The following is a 15710-nucleotide window of genomic DNA, read 5'->3' on the forward strand; positions in this document are numbered from 1 at the left end:
GACTATAGAATCAGAGAGCATGGTTGCAGATGGTCTGCCCCAGACACCCAACAGTAAGTACATGTTTGCACACTTACCCGATAAACAAAGTCAACTTTATTAGCATGCCAGCACAAGCTGTTTATTTCAGACTTGGCTTATTTAGCAGACATGTCTTTTTACTACATATCGTTTAGATGAGGTCATCTCTGTCTTTACTTCAATATTGTGATACAACGTGTCTGGACACGATGTTTGGATAATAACAATAATATTTTGCTGACAAAATTTGTTCAGTTTAGTTTAAAGGTAATTGGTTAAACTGAGCCGAAGTCGCACACTGGCCCCTCATTGTCTGACATCACTAGCTCTTCTAATCTAACTGCGGTAGACCTGAACCTGCCTATAAAAATAAATGCTGGCCTGCAGGTATTATATGATAAACTCTTTGAATGGCAGTATGTATCAGCCGCCAGGACCTGTGTTTATCAGGCATCGTACCGTCACGGTGAAAGTTTGATTAGGACTAAAAATACTCGTTCCTCAGAGTAGTACTTGAGTTATTTATAAATCTTCCTACACGCGCTCTCGACAATCATTACGTGAATGTGCACATCGCTTAAAGGCAGCACTATCAACATGGAAGAGACTAAAAGAAAGAGCAGTCATCTTTATGCAGACAGAACAAGAGTTTTTTTTTTTAAAAAAAAGCCGTATCAGGAATACAAACACAGTGTAACCAAAAGGTCTGTGACAGTGTTAATAAGTAGGCCAGTGAGGCTGCTTGGCGATGAAGGCGCTATTAGATTAAATTCTTAAGAGGATAGAAGATGCTGTAAAGCATTTTTGGGTGATGCCACATACTTAGACTTTATTCTTGATAATGACTGGCATATCAATTTTTAAGCATATTTTTAAACATAACTTGCTTCTGTGAGCTGTCCAAGTGCCCCCAAATGAAGGTAGAAAGTGCTGATGGAGATGAGGGACTGATTGATGTTGTTAAATACAGAGTTTACAGAATTTACATATCTGTAATCAATAGAAGTTTAAAGCTAAAAGTTTAAACCTGAAGCAAAGGACAGCACAGTCAAGGTATGGTATTATCGTAACCTTGACTCTAAGCCTGCTTACACAAGATTCATAGCAAATTACTCAGGGTCATTCCAAGGCTGCATTTTAAAATTCGAGCCAAATTAATCCATGCTGACTGATAGTTCTGCTTTGAACAAGTGTTAGCATAGGAGAATTTTGAAAAGCAGAAGACAACACAGGGAGTAGTGTTGTGGAGGAGTTTTTGGAGTTGAAGAGAGTATTTTGGGCGCTTGGCTTGAACAAACTTTACATAGCTCTGATTAAGTGGGCGTTCAGACCAAAAACAGCTCTGTGTTAGAAATAAAAATGCAGGGGCTGGTGGCAGTGTGATGCCTCAGGTACCAGTGAAACAAGAAAAAACAATTCAGGAAGTTAAGTTTGGACAGGATGTATTTATATAATCAAATATCAAGGTGAAGTTATTACATTGATGTTTTTGGCACCCCTGGCAAAAAACAGAGTGGTGCAAATGAATGAGTAGGTTGATATTTTTTCAGGGTTTAAATCCGTTTAAATACAGCCTGGACTTGAAGAAGGATTGTAGGCAACTCATTGGTAAAAATCACTTTCAGTTGTGATATGGAAACTTGTGAAGCTTTAACTTTTGCACGTTAATTTGTACAATTGCAGGAGGATTCTTGGAAACATGAGTTCATGTTTCTCAAGTATTCTAGATCCTTGGAATCAAAGTTGGATTAAAGACTAAAAAATAATGTCAGCACAACATGAGTGATGGTTATAGAGCTTCTCAGACAGGCTCATAGCTGTTTTACACCATTGTCAAAATTGATCCTCTGAACTCCAAAACTCACTTGCTGTTTTTAAAAGCATGTTATCTTTGGAAATACTGCAAAAAAAAATATGCTATTTTAATTGCATTACTGGATTTTCTGGAATTTCTTTCTCCAGGACCTTGAACTAATCATGGCATTTCCAGTTCTGTAGGAAAAATTAACCAAACTTAAAATCAAGATATTTTATCAAAATAACTTTATTCTGCGTGTTAAAATAAAGGGTGTGCAATAACCAGATTTGGTAAAAAAAACGAGAAATTCTGAGCTCCTTGGTGAAACTGCAAAGCCATTAGTGACTCAGCTGCTACCAAAATTCAGGCACTTTAAAGCTCAACTGGCCTGAAATGCATCCATCCATCCATCCATCCATCCATCCATCCAAGTCATTTCAGACATCTGAGTAAAAATGTGACAGGGGCAAAACGAAACTCAGCAAAAATGGTACTTCTTAGGGTTCCGAGGGTTAAAATACAGACTTCACAAGTAAATTACAGTCTATGATTGTGACATCATGTGCAAAATAGACCTTGTGTTTTAGTTTTGTTAAATTGGATGAAAGTGAACCAACTGAAAATAAAAACTGTGCGTTGGCATTTGAATGTGAAATATCATAATTTTCATCCTTATCACATTAAAATGTAATGGATAAATTAATTCATAAATGAATTTAAATGATGCCTGGATAATCCCAGCCCTGTTTCCTGTGATCTTTCATAGTGAACCATCCAAATCACTGAGAAAGACATTATACCTAGTTAGTTGAATTACTATAGATACGACCCAATGGATGTTAAAGGTTGTTGTGTCTTGGACTTGTTTCTCTAGTGTCACTTGAAAATAAAGTAAAAGTCTCATCTTAGGTTGGACTTGTCTAATTACTGTCCTTGCTTTTTAGGGAGTGTTTGTGTCTGTGTGAAAGTCAGTGCACACAAACCTAACAGTAAAGGGAGTCTAACCTGCAAGGTTCATGCATCCAGAGCCAATTATCTCTGTTGTTACACTTCTATCGATTTACTCTGAATGTGTCCTCACCTATGCTTGGAGCAATGATGTTACTGAGCTTTAATTACACTGACAAATGCCAGGAATCCGCTAATTTGTGGAAAGTGGTTTTAATCACGTTAATTGGTGAGAAAAATTCTAGAAAATGCATCGTATTGCAGCCTTGAGGTTTTATAAATGCAATTATAGTCAGACACCCTAATAATTGCTGTTGTAGCTGTATTTCCCTCTTGTCAGGTAAACATACATTTCATCAACCAGTTTGGTGTGAAGTGAAGACGATCCTACCACCGTTATAGGAAAGCCATTTGCTTTGTTTACAAAATATTGCTAAAGTTTAACAGAGATGATGACAACTTTTTCAGTCTATACATTCTCAGTCCAGAGCAGTTTTCTTTTCATATTCTGCTGTGAAATATTTCGTACCATATTTACATCTTTGAAATGCCCCAGGAATTCAGCCAAGAATGCAGCTGATTGAATTAACAGAGTGCCCCTAGAAAACAGACTGGAGAAAATGTAGAAGTTGTCGCTCTGCTGCTAAATGATAAAACATTTGTCACATGGGTGTGTGGTGACGGGCCTTCTGCTGGGGCAACATCAGTCAGACATCTTATTATGGAGAGAGGACTAAACCTGAACCAACTGGAAAAATGTGGTTGGAAATTGATTTTGTCGTACAGTTGCTCTGTGCCATGCTGTTTATGCAACAGATTGCCTTCAGACAGGATTTGACTGTAGCGTGCCAAGAGACACTTCAGATGTTCTTGCTTGTCAACAGCCACCTGGCTGCACAATGATTCTCACTGCAACAAAATTAGCAAGAGCAGAACAAGTAATCTACATCCCTTATGTCCTTTCACTGTGTTAGCCCTTTATAGGCTTGACAAGAAATGTCTGTAAAAGCTAAATCAACTTTAAACATGTAAATGAGAATCATTAATGCACAGTTACACAAATGAAATGGTGTTGGCATGATTTGGGTCCTACTTCAGCTCCGTATTCCAGTTAAAAAGATTCTAACAGTACATACCAGCAGATACATTCCAAGATAAATTCTTGAACTTCAAGAACTTGCTCTACTCTACATTATACTACTTAGAATACTTAGAATTTGTACTGGAATTTAATTTGCATGAACATATTTTTAGTCTTAAAAAACAATGAATTGATTATTAACTTTTCTTTTACCTTTCCCCCAGGGGCTCCAATGCAATCTATGTAATCTCATTTAGTCTCCTCGTCTGTCTGTCAGCATGCAATCAAATCTTCTGCTGTGTACTTATTTTTTGTTCATTAATCCCCGTTGCTGTTGCAGAAAGACTAAAAACAGCAATGTCACTCTTTTTATGGCACCGTGTAGCACTTGCACTGCAAATTAAGTGTGAAAAACAACAGGAATACCTTCAGGTTCAAGATTTTCAAGTGCTTATTGGTCAAAATTAGAATATAAGGCAGAGCTGTTGTACTAGATTAGATTAGATTTCACACATGCATCTAATAAAGTGGCCTCTCAGTGTAAGTGTCAAGCATCGAAATAATGCCACTGTTGTAATATTGCAACCAGTGAAAGGTATTAAAAACTAGCTATTTTTAAAAAATATTGACTAGTGGATACATATAGCATCTTTAAATTTATTATGTATCTGCAATAAATATCAACACTTTCCCACAGGAATCAATAACCATTTGGGAAAATATACTGTCTAAATTCCTTAAAAAGTGGATATTTCCGCTCTGAAAAATGATTATTGTTGGTAATTTGATTATTTTAAAACACTGAGAAGCAACTGTTGGGTTGCACATAATTCTGAGGGTCTTGTGGATGTTCAATACTAATTTCAACTCAGTCCAGTGGAATATAAGTGGTTGTTGAGCCTTGGAGGGAATCGCAAAAAAAAAAAAGATGAAATTGAGCTCCGAGGGCCAAACTTCAAAAATTCATAGCTTAAAAAAAGTATTCGGAGTTGAGCTTTAGGATTTTGCAAGGTCCCATGAACTTAATAGAAAGTTTTCACATGAATTTTTTAAGAAAATCCATTACATGAACTGGGAGGTATAGGTGAGCTGGTGGTGTATCCTGCTCAGAACTTATTAAACTGCTGTGGTGGGATTCAGTTGTATGCACTGTACCTGTTATGTCCAAGGTCCAGTTTAAGCCTTGTCCCTGCTCTCCTGCTCTCTGAACTACACACTCTGCATATATGCTTTTTATTATTTTATTTTCATTTGATTATTATTCACCCAGTCTGTGCGGTCGTTGACAAAATGCAAGTTGTCCGTGATGTCCATTGTCTGTATGTTGGTCACATCCTAACCCTGTTGGGCTCGCTTTGTCTGTTTATCTGCAGGTAGCTTCCGTTACTCCTGTGACATCTGTGGCAAGAAGTATAAATACTACAGTTGCTTCCAGGAGCACCGTGACCTGCATGCAGTTGATGGTAAGCAGGAGCTTTCGCACAATTTGCATGGCAGTTTATTTTTTCTTTGAAACTCCGAGACTGGAGCTTGAAAGCTATTCAGTCAACTTCCCCATTTCACACCGGTCTCAGCAGCAAAATCTGAGTAAAATGCTAAAGAGGGGAAGGAAAAAAAACTGGAGCCTTTTTACTAAGAGACTACAAAATACAGGCGTAATTGGTAGTGTCTAATCATAGTCTGTTTAAAGTAAAGTGCTTTTGAGACAGGCTACTGCTTGTAGTGTTTAAACTGCTAGTCAAGGGAATTTAGGGACATGATATTTTACTTTATTTTCATCTTGAGTGCATGTTCTGTGATACTGTTTAAATCCACCCTGAAAAGGAAGAGTAAGCAACATGCAGCATACAAGCCTTCACATGAGCCAAAATAACACTTGAAATTCAGTGACTTAAGAAATGCAGTCAGTAGGTAAACATTTCTAATTCCTGATGCTGAAAGCAATCCGATGCACCTCAAAGAGCTCGGGTTACATTATATGGCAAATGTGACAAATGTCATAGATGATGACTGCCGACTTCTTCTTCATCTTCATCTGTCTCCTACTTTTCTCTCAGATCCGTATGAACAGGTAGTGTTACCTGTGGATGGCCTTAAAGAGGAAGAGCCGATTGAACCCTATCAGAAAATTGGACCAAGTAAGACTAATGTGCTTTAGTTTATTTAAAGTGGGGGTGTAATGGTACATTAAATTCACGGTTCCGTTTGCCTCTCTGTTTTGCTGTCGTAATTCGATATTTTTTGTACAGGATTATAAAAAGCATAAATTACCATCATGTGATTTTTTTTTAAACAAACATGATGAACTTTTCAACAGTTAGCAGTTTCAGCGCAAGAAAGGCAAAAACAATGCTGTGTTACTCTTAATGTAAATGCTGAGGACACAGCGTTCCTTGTGAAATAACCTTATTAGAATTGTCAATGCACAAAAGCACGTGGTACCTTCATGCTTCCATTCAGTGTGAGCAGGTTCTGGCCACGTAGGAAGACCAATTGAAAAAGGTGTAGTGTGAGTTAACAAACCATGCATGTTCAATAGCACATGCACTGTGTCCACCCAGCTTTAAAGATAACCCTATAACCATGTTATAGCTGACAGACTAGTACTGAACAGCCAAAACATTGCATGTGTACCTACACAAGCCAAAACATTCCACACAAAAGTAGACTTCTGACTGTAACTGTTTGGATGACATGGCTTACCGAACTGAGGACGTCTCATCCTGAACAGCTGGATAGCGACCTGTTTAGGATGGCTACATGTACCGTTATACCCCTGGTTTAAAGTTTGTTGTCTCAATTCTAGAAAATGTCTACAAATTGTGATTGTAAAACCAAAATGAAGATATATAAAAAAGGAGAGCAAGATTACAAAATTCACTATGTAGTAGCTTCAATTTGCAACTGCTTGTTGTGTTACACTGGAAAAATTAGGGTAATTTTGATGCTGTATGCCAAGATTTTGTATATAATTTGTTTTATGCTGCATTTAAAGGATTTTGTAGAAAAGCATATTATAAATCTAAGTTGTGACATACTATTTATCTGGCAGTGAAACTCCCATTACAGCCTTGCAGCTTAAATCCACCTCTGTCCAGTTCAATGTATTGAACACAGTTTGTAATTTAAGGTCTTATGTCACGGTGATGATCCATGTTAGAAAGATAACACTAAGCATTTGAGTTAACTCCACACTGGAAAGGTTTCAGAACATGAGTCCAAAAGTCCTCTTTCGCAGGAAAAAAAGCACTCGCCCTCCTCCACAGAGACCGCGGGTTCAACCAACGGCAGCGCGTGTCCCTTCAAACACAATTGGCAGTGTTCGCAGGTGGGAAGCCTGCACTTGTCACTGCACTAATGACTCCTACTGATTGGGGGGATAGTGTGAACCTCCACCACAATATGCAGAGAGACTCCCTGTGTTTCTATGTTCTCTACTATTGAGTTACAGCTAAATGTAAACTATAAGATGGTCTTTGTCAGATGGGAAAGCACACAATACAATCAGAATCAACAGCTCGTTCCTTTTCTCCATTCTATTTGGACCTCTTGTTTTCTGCTTCTCCTTTGTGATGTAAGACATGATTAACAAAATGATTCTGTCCCTCTTTTTAACTGAAGACAACTAGAGCCACAAAATTGATCTTAACTGGCATGATTCTCGTTTTAGTACCAACACCGATTTTGATGAAAACGAAGGTTTGTTTGTGTGTTTTCTTGTCTCCAGAAACAGGGAGCTACGTTTGTGAGTTCTGCGGGAAGCAGTACAAGTATTTCAACCCGTACCAGGAGCATGTTGCTCTTCACACACCGATGGGTGAGTCTGTTTATTTACTGTACTTTATTTACTCTGGATTTGAAACTTTTAGTATTCGGAATAATAATGATGGAGTCCTGTTTTAGCCATTCTGTTTGTTTGCATATACAGTTATTAAAAACATCTGCAATACATGCACTTGACTCAGAGTTAATTATTTATTTTTTGATACAGGCACATTCGATTTGAAGGCATCACGGGTACAGGAATGTGGTCTGGATATGAGTAAATTTGGCCACAGCCAAACTGCTAAGATAAAAAGTAAGCATAACTTTATTCTCCTATATTTTCTTGACCTGCATACCTCATAAGCCCATGAACCAAATACACAGCCACAATTGTGCCATATATGGGTGATGTATGTACAGTGCTGTGAAAAAGTATTGGCCCCCTTCTCGAATTCTTAGTTTTTTGAATATGTTTAAGACCATCAAACAACTTTAAATATTAGACAAAGATAACCTGAGTAAACACAAAATGCAGTTTTTAAATGATGATTTAATGTTTAAAAATGGGGGAAAAAAGCTATATAAACCTATCTGGCCCTATGTGAAAAAGTAATTGCCTCTTTTGTTAAATCATCAATTTACTGTGGCTAATCACATTTTTTGGAAAGCGAGTTCAATCAAGAAATTACTTAAATAGAACATGTCTGACAAAATGAAGTCGGCCAAAAGATCTCACAAAGCTGCAACAAAATGCCACGATCCAAAGAAATTCAAGAACAGATGAGAAATAAAGTAATTGACATCTGTCAGTAGGAAAGGGTTACAAAGCAATTGAGGACTCAACGAACCACGGTGAGAGCCATTATCCACAAATGGAGAAAACGTGGAACAGTGGTGAACCTTTCCAGGAGTGGCCGACCTACCCCAAGACCCCAAGAGCACAGCAACGACTCATCCAGGAAGTCACAAAGGAACCCAAGACAACATCTAAAGAACTGCAGGCCTCCTTTGCATCAGTTAAGGAATGATCCCCAAGACGTCTGGGAGAATATTCTATGGACTGACGATGACAAAAGCTGAACTTTTTGGAAGGTGTGTGTCTTGTTAGATCTGGTGTGAAGGTAACACAGCATTTCAGAAAAAGAACATCATACAAACAGTCAAACATGGTGGTGATAGTGTGATGGTCTGGGGCTGCTTTGTTGCTTCAGGACCTGGGCGACTTGCTGTGATTGATGGAACCATGAATTCTGCTCTCTGCCAGAAAATCCTGAAGGAGAATCTTCGGCCATCAGTTTGTGACCTCAAACTAAAGCACACTGGGGTTCTGCAGCAGGACAACGATCCAAAACACACCAGCGAGTCGACTTCTGAATGGCTTGAAAAAAACAAAATGAAGGTTTTGGAGTGGCCTAGTCAAAGTCCGGACTTGAATCCAATTGGAATGCTGTGGCATCACCTTAAAAAGGCTGTTCATGCTTGAAAACCCTCCAGTGTTGCTGAATGAATACAATTCTGCAAAGAAGAGTGGGCCAAAATATCTCCAGAAAGATGTGAAAAACTCATTGCCAGTTATAGAAAACGCTTGATTTCAGTTGTTGCTGCTGAGGGTGGCCCAACCAGTGTATAAGGTTTAGGGGGCAATTCCTTTTTCGCACAGGACCAGGTAGCTTTGAATTGTTTTTTTCCCCTTAATAAATAAAAACATCATTTAAAAACTGCATTTTGTGTACCTGGGTTATCTTTGCCTGATATTTCCATTTGTTAGATGATCTTCAACATTAAAGTGGGGAAAATATGCAAAAAAAAAAAAAAAAGAATTTGAGAAGGGGCAAATACTTTTTTGCAGTATGTCTGTATCCTGCACCTGGATATCAGTTCTATCCATATTTATGTTTACCTTTTATTCAGAACTATGTGTGATATTTTAAAGCTCATGCACAGATTAGCCAAACATTAGTACCACTCACAGATAAACAAACAATGCTCATCTCCTAACAGCAAAGCATGTCAAATATTAGACTGTACATTAAGGGAAGTCAGTTCTCATAGTTAAGATGTTTGGTGGGGGAGAAGCAGTTCTTCCATTGTGCTTCCACTCAGCAGTTGTTAGTACCTGCTGACAGTAGTCTGAGGAGGGACAACCCATGGACGAGGTGTCTGGGTCACAACTTAACACTCAAAACAGAGTTGCTAACGTAGCAATGTCAGATACCCCAGGGCAACTTCAGGTCCATGGTTCGTCGTCACTATCTTGATTTGCTCACAAAGGACCAGCAGCATATTTTGCAGGGTTGGTGATAATGTGGCTCATTTGTGGACTATTACTAAGTATGTGTTTCTTCGGTGATGTGGAACCTGATTGCATTACAACTAGCTTTTGGTGTCAACATAACAAATTATACTGTTGTTGGTAATAACTGCTGTCAAAACTGTGCAGAAATTGATGCTGAAAAAATAGGAAAACAACATACTGGACAGAAACCAAACAGCTGCTGCCTGGACTGCTGAATAATATTGTTTTAAAATGTCAGTGTCTCTTGTTGGCCACGTGACCGCAGTAGTGCAGCCATTCAGTTTACCATGGTATTGGCATAGCTGGATTTGAGGGCAGAGACCAGCACAGTAATATCACAGACCTGCTGTGAGGGTGTGGTAGAAATGCATTCAAGCGTACTTCACTGTGGCTGAAGCGTTTTACTGAGTCAGTGTAAAACAGATACAAGAGAACCTTAAGAGATTGTCTATAAGGTTTTGGGTAACGTTGCTACTGTTTTTGTGAAAAATGTAACAGAGGCTGTTACCCTCTGATTAATTGCACAATTTAAGTCGTGTTACATTTATTGTTTTTCTAGATATGATTTTTCTTTAATTGCATCAAGAAACTAAGCACATAAAATTGTCAAAACATGAAAATTAAATACAGACGGTACAGGCTCTGAGCAGGTGTTAGTCTTGTTGAAACAGAGCCAGTCAAATACTTTCTTTTATAAACTAAATGCACATACAAACTAATTACAAATAGTCTAGTGTGGAAATTGATGTAAAGAATCACAGATTTTTCTCCCCACTGCTACCACATTTTGTGGTTCATGACCCCCTCCCAAATCTTTCTGCTAAGAAGCACTCTGCCATAAAGAACTATTTAAAGCATGGCACACACTCGCATCTTAGAAGTGGGTCAAAAAGATGGAACGAAGAGGAGGAATTAAACCCATATTTAAATGTGATATGAACATTTGGATCCTTTTTCGAGGCTGTTAGCACGATTGATTTGCATGCTGCAAACTAAAATTATGTGTAAATTGCATGTCATTAACTTTGCTTTATCTGAACTGTACTGTGGTTTCGTAGCTCGACTTAAAAATATTATCCACATTATTCACCACTGGCTTGTCACTCATTGTTTCTCCTGTGTTTTCACTTACAGACAGCCCATTCAGGCGGAAACTCGAAAGTGCGATTCAGTCTAGTCTGGTTGACACAAACAGTTCGCAGAACTCAAGTGGTGAGCACTGAGCCACTTGTTATATGGATGTGTGTATTTGTGTGGAAATGTATTATTTCTGCTCGAACGGGGAAAATTATTTTCAGTTGTGCTAAAAGCAGGTGTATGTGAATGTGAATGTCAGTATAGATAGAAACAGTATTTCTGCAGACGGCGTTTTGCAACTCATGCCAGGCCTGAAAATTGAGATGGAGGAGGAGTGGTGGATGTAAAGAGGCTTGTGTGACCTACCTTGCATCAATTGTTACTATATAAAACTCAAGTCCAAGAGCTCTATTATTATTATTCTACTCCACGCTCACACCCTGAAAATGGAGACCTTGTTAAATATCACGTTGAATCACCTTTGGCTCTTGTAGCAGCTGCTATACATCACTGCAGTGAATCAAAAAGAAGCTTGTCGTTAAATGCCTTGTTACTAAAGTCTCAGTTGTTTGTCAGAGTTTACTGTCGGTGCTGTTGTGTCTGCATCGCTCCCTGGTTTATTGTGTGCTGGGCTGAGCTGCAAAATGGTGCACAGAAATATGTGACATCACCTACCAGAATTTATCACAGTTTTCACCATATGATTTATTAGATCAGGTCTGGAGTCTAATCAAACCACACTGTCCTAATGATGCGAATAAAAAGAGTGTTAAACTGTAGTGCTTACTGATTAAACAGTGTTTAATTTTATGGAGTAATGTATAACAGTTGAAACAGATATTTCAGGGGCTTCAAGATAAAGCTGTCTATAAAGGCATCCGTCACAGTAATGTCAAAGCATTTTATTTATAGCAGTCTTTTTGAGCCCCTGTGACATTCCAGATGAAGCCTTGACAGCGTTTTCAAGGTTTATTAGATTGTACTTACAGCTTGTTCTCAATAAAATGTTTAGCTGTCTGATGTTTTGTGTTCCTGCTTGCTCTTTAATTGAACAACATGCTTTCACAAATATAAAAAATGAAAGACTGTTAATGCACTAATTGAATAAAAAAGGGACAAGAGTGATACATCATGGCCCACAGTGTTTGGAGTGTTAAATTCCTCCCTGTGCTCTTGTCAACAGGAACTCCGAGCCCTCTGGTGGCCAGCACATTCTCTACAACACAGAGTAAGTCCCACCCATCCCTTCCTGTCAAATACAAAGAAAAAAAAGCTTGCTGCCTCCTCTCATTTCACTTTTTTTCTGGTATCCTTTAATTTCTGTGGTCTTTCATTGTTTGGTGTAAACAGTTTATCTGTTCTCCATTGTGATTATATATATTTGCTTCATTTATCTTCATTATCACTAGGAAATGGTTAAATGAGAGGGTAAACATTAGTCTTTGTATTGTGTTCAGATATGATTGTGTAATGACTGACAACGAAGCATTAGCTGACTCGTACTGTTATTGGGTTTTCTTTTGATGGACAAAGACTACTGGAAATTTAAAGAGCTAAGGATGTCTTTTTGCTCTTAATAGATAGGATGTTGTAGAAAGAGATGAGATATAAGGGGAAGTTGGCATGTGCAATTGTCTCTGGCCAGTGCTGGTTACATTGTGATTACATTACATAGTCGGTGTGTTAAACCCCTGGAAAGCGTTTGTATGTTGCTGCAGTTATTGTAAAAGTAGCCCAAAACCCCTTTCAAAATTATATCACAGAGTGCAAATTGAGTTGCTGACTGACTTTCAGAGCGGCTGCATTTGGCACAGATCAGGGATAATAGTGGCTAGTTGGACAGATGCACAGTATTTTCATTTATTTGCCTCTGACAAAGAGTCAACGCTCTTCTGGGCCTTGTGATTTTTTAGAACCCTACACTTGTGGTGCCTGTGGCATCCAGTTCCAGTTCTACAACAACCTGCTGGAGCACATGCAGTCCCACGCTGGTGAGTCCACGACAACAAATGCATGTTGAGCTCGACAGGGGAAAAACAAAAAAGCAGAATGTGAACACACCTTCGGTGGCTGCAATGCATGTTAAAGTCTCAATGACTACACATAATCCTTACTTGTTTATTGAGGTGTTAACATTCAGTTGTTGTTCACAACATTTGTATGTAGAGTTACAGGAAATTATTGTCTTTATGAGGGTTGTTGCAGATCTGGACCTGAGGCTGCTGAAATAATTTTTTTCTTGTTGCAAAAGATACAGTGCATCAATCATGTAACCATGTATATATGTGTTGTTTTATAGTTGTTTTATTCAACTGATTAACTCTTTAGTATAAAAAAAGTCAGAAAATTATTAATTGTAATATTAAGCAACTGTAACTATTTAGCAATTAGCAATTATTTAGACTTGCCACTACAAGCAAATGCCGATCTGTCAAGAAGCTATGACTTCCAATCGTTTGGTATCTTATTTGATGATTTAAGTGGTTATCCTCTTACGTGTGCATCATGTTGGCTATCCGTACACGCAGTTATAGTTATGCATTTTTCATTTGAAGAGTCATTACAATACTGTTATTCAGGCTTCAAAAATGAAACAAATTAATCAGTCTTTTTTCTGATGTTACTATTAGATTTTTACTTTGGAACTATTTCTGTTAGACTGACTTCGGTAAATGAATTGCTATACAAGATTTGTAGCTGATCTTATGTGAGAACCGACCAAGGAAATAATTCAATTGATATTCTTTTCTAAACTTGCACAAGTGGTTTTGAAAGGCACGATTTGATAAATACAGACTGAGGGAGGCAAAGTAAGGTATTTTTATCATCTCTTTTGCTGCCAGTTATTTTGTTTAATTTTGTGTCATGGTTTTATTCATGACATTTTCCTCCAGTGGAAATGCCTAAGATTAACTTTCGCCATTAACACCAAACACTTCTGGCAACTCTGCCTGATCTTCCATCTCTCTCCCCTCAGCTGATAATGAGAACCACACCAAAGGGGACTCTCCCAAAACCTCTTCAGCCTCGGGTCCTCAGGAGCAGCTGTGGAGAGGTTCTCAGGCTCAGGCCCATTCCTCAGTTAAACTACAAATCCAGCCTCAAAGTATCTCCCAGAGAAACCATACTCTCAGCCGTAAGTACTGCAGCTTCATTATGAGGTGGCTAGGATACGTACCATAAATTGCGTTCTTAGTTTGATTCCAACAGGCTACCTTTGTTGATGCTTCCTCACCATGCATTTCCTGTCTATAGTGCTATAGTTTTAAGGTGGTGTAAGATCAAAACAAAAATTAATTCTTACACATTTTGACATTCAAGTTGTTTTCTGTTGCATTTTAAAGAATTTTAAGCCAAGATTTAGTTCTGAACTCTCCCTAAGTTTAAGGATACTCTATTCTGTAAAATAAGTTAGGTTTGTTCCCTTATTAGTGCATGTCTTTATGCCATGTCTCTATGATTCTGTATTTCCATTTCCCTTTTAAGATATCCTGTGTTTTCTGCCAGCATATCAAATAAAAAAGGCATTAACACTAATTATCTTTCTTATGTTTTGTTCTGCCTTCCGATCCATCCATCTGCTGTCTGTCCTGGCAGAGAATAATGGGCTACCTGAGAAGGAGCGACAGCAGGTGGCTGAGCGTCTATTACGGGTAATGTGTTCAGATCTGAGCATGCTAAATGTGCTCAACAGCAAGGACTTCCTGAAGTTGGCACAGACCCTCGTGGATACAGGTGCTCGTCATGGTGCCTACTCCACCCGTGATGCTCTTGGCAACATGAGTGCCTTGGCACTGCGCCAGCTGCCCCGCATGTACAACCAAGTCAAAGTCAAGGTCACGTGTGCTCTAGGTTCCAATGCATCTCTTGGCATCGCTGTCACCTGCCACTCCCAGACGTCTGGCCCAGACGCCTGCTTTGTTCTGACAGCCTATCAGGTGGAGGGGTCAAGACTGAAACGCTATGTGCTCGGTGTCAGGGAGGCTGAGCTGAGGGAAGGGCCCGACCAGGTTCACCACTGGGTGCAGAATGTGCTGTCCGAGTTTGTGATGTCAGACATTCGCACCGTGTACGTCTCAGAGCCCCGAGTTTGGGGCGCAGGGTTCGCAGGATCTCCACTGGGAGGTGGTGGCCGGGGGAGGATATGTTTGCGATGCGCCGGTTGTTCACTCGGTGCCGTCGTTCAGGCTGTTCTCGGGAAGCGCAGCCTCCAGGCTCGAGGGCTTCATGAGTTAGCCGAGCTTCTCTCCACGTGCAGAGATATCGCCTCCTCAACCACACTGGCTCTTCGTGAGGAACAGTCCACCAACACATCCACAAGCACAACCGAGGAAGGTGCTCAGGGCAGCCCTGCACAATGCCCCACTCCTCCTTGCTGGGATCGTATGGCTGAAGCTCTCCTGCAGGTCCATGCCCACTTTGAACACATTTGCGAGGCTTATGGTCGCAGCAAATCCACAGCTCCACTCCTCCAGGGTCTCAATAAGCATCTGCTGGGCACGCTGGCTTGTTTGCTGTCACCTCTGCGCCTGGCAGCTCTGGAGCTGAGCAGCCAGAGGAGGCCAACCTTACAGCAGGTGCTGCCTGTCTACCTACGTTTGGAGAAGTTTTTTACATCTAAAGCTGGAGAGGCTGGAACGGGCACAGCTAGCAAACTCTGCCACTATTTCCTAGAAGCACTTAAAGAAAACTTCAAGGTATTGAAACAATAATGCTTCCATTTA

At 39.4% G+C, this 15710-nt stretch overlaps 1 protein-coding gene across 6 annotated transcripts in view; it reads left to right on the forward strand.

The window, feature by feature from the left end:
- znf618 (zinc finger protein 618) overlaps window positions 1–15710 on the forward strand; it is a 36914-nt gene that overhangs the window by 15885 nt on the left and 5319 nt on the right. For 3 of the 6 annotated variants that reach the window (XM_035955851.2, XM_035955853.2, XM_035955852.2), the window contains 11 exons: window positions 9–53; window positions 5222–5311; window positions 5906–5986; window positions 7087–7176; window positions 7576–7665; window positions 7840–7926; window positions 11044–11121; window positions 12170–12214; window positions 12900–12977; window positions 13964–14122; window positions 14584–15683. In XM_035955851.2, coding sequence (XP_035811744.1) covers window positions 9–53; window positions 5222–5311; window positions 5906–5986; window positions 7087–7176; window positions 7576–7665; window positions 7840–7926; window positions 11044–11121; window positions 12170–12214; window positions 12900–12977; window positions 13964–14122; window positions 14584–15683 — 1943 coding nt within the window. The remainder of the gene's footprint in view (window positions 1–8; window positions 54–5221; window positions 5312–5905; window positions 5987–7086; window positions 7177–7575; window positions 7666–7839; window positions 7927–11043; window positions 11122–12169; window positions 12215–12899; window positions 12978–13963; window positions 14123–14583; window positions 15684–15710) is intronic. The other 3 variants (XM_023287302.3, XM_023287303.3, XM_035955854.2) reach the window with 2 other exon arrangements.

The sequence above is a fragment of the Amphiprion ocellaris genome, chromosome 17, assembly GCF_022539595.1.
Source record: "Amphiprion ocellaris isolate individual 3 ecotype Okinawa chromosome 17, ASM2253959v1, whole genome shotgun sequence".
Taxonomy (NCBI): domain Eukaryota; kingdom Metazoa; phylum Chordata; class Actinopteri; family Pomacentridae; genus Amphiprion; species Amphiprion ocellaris.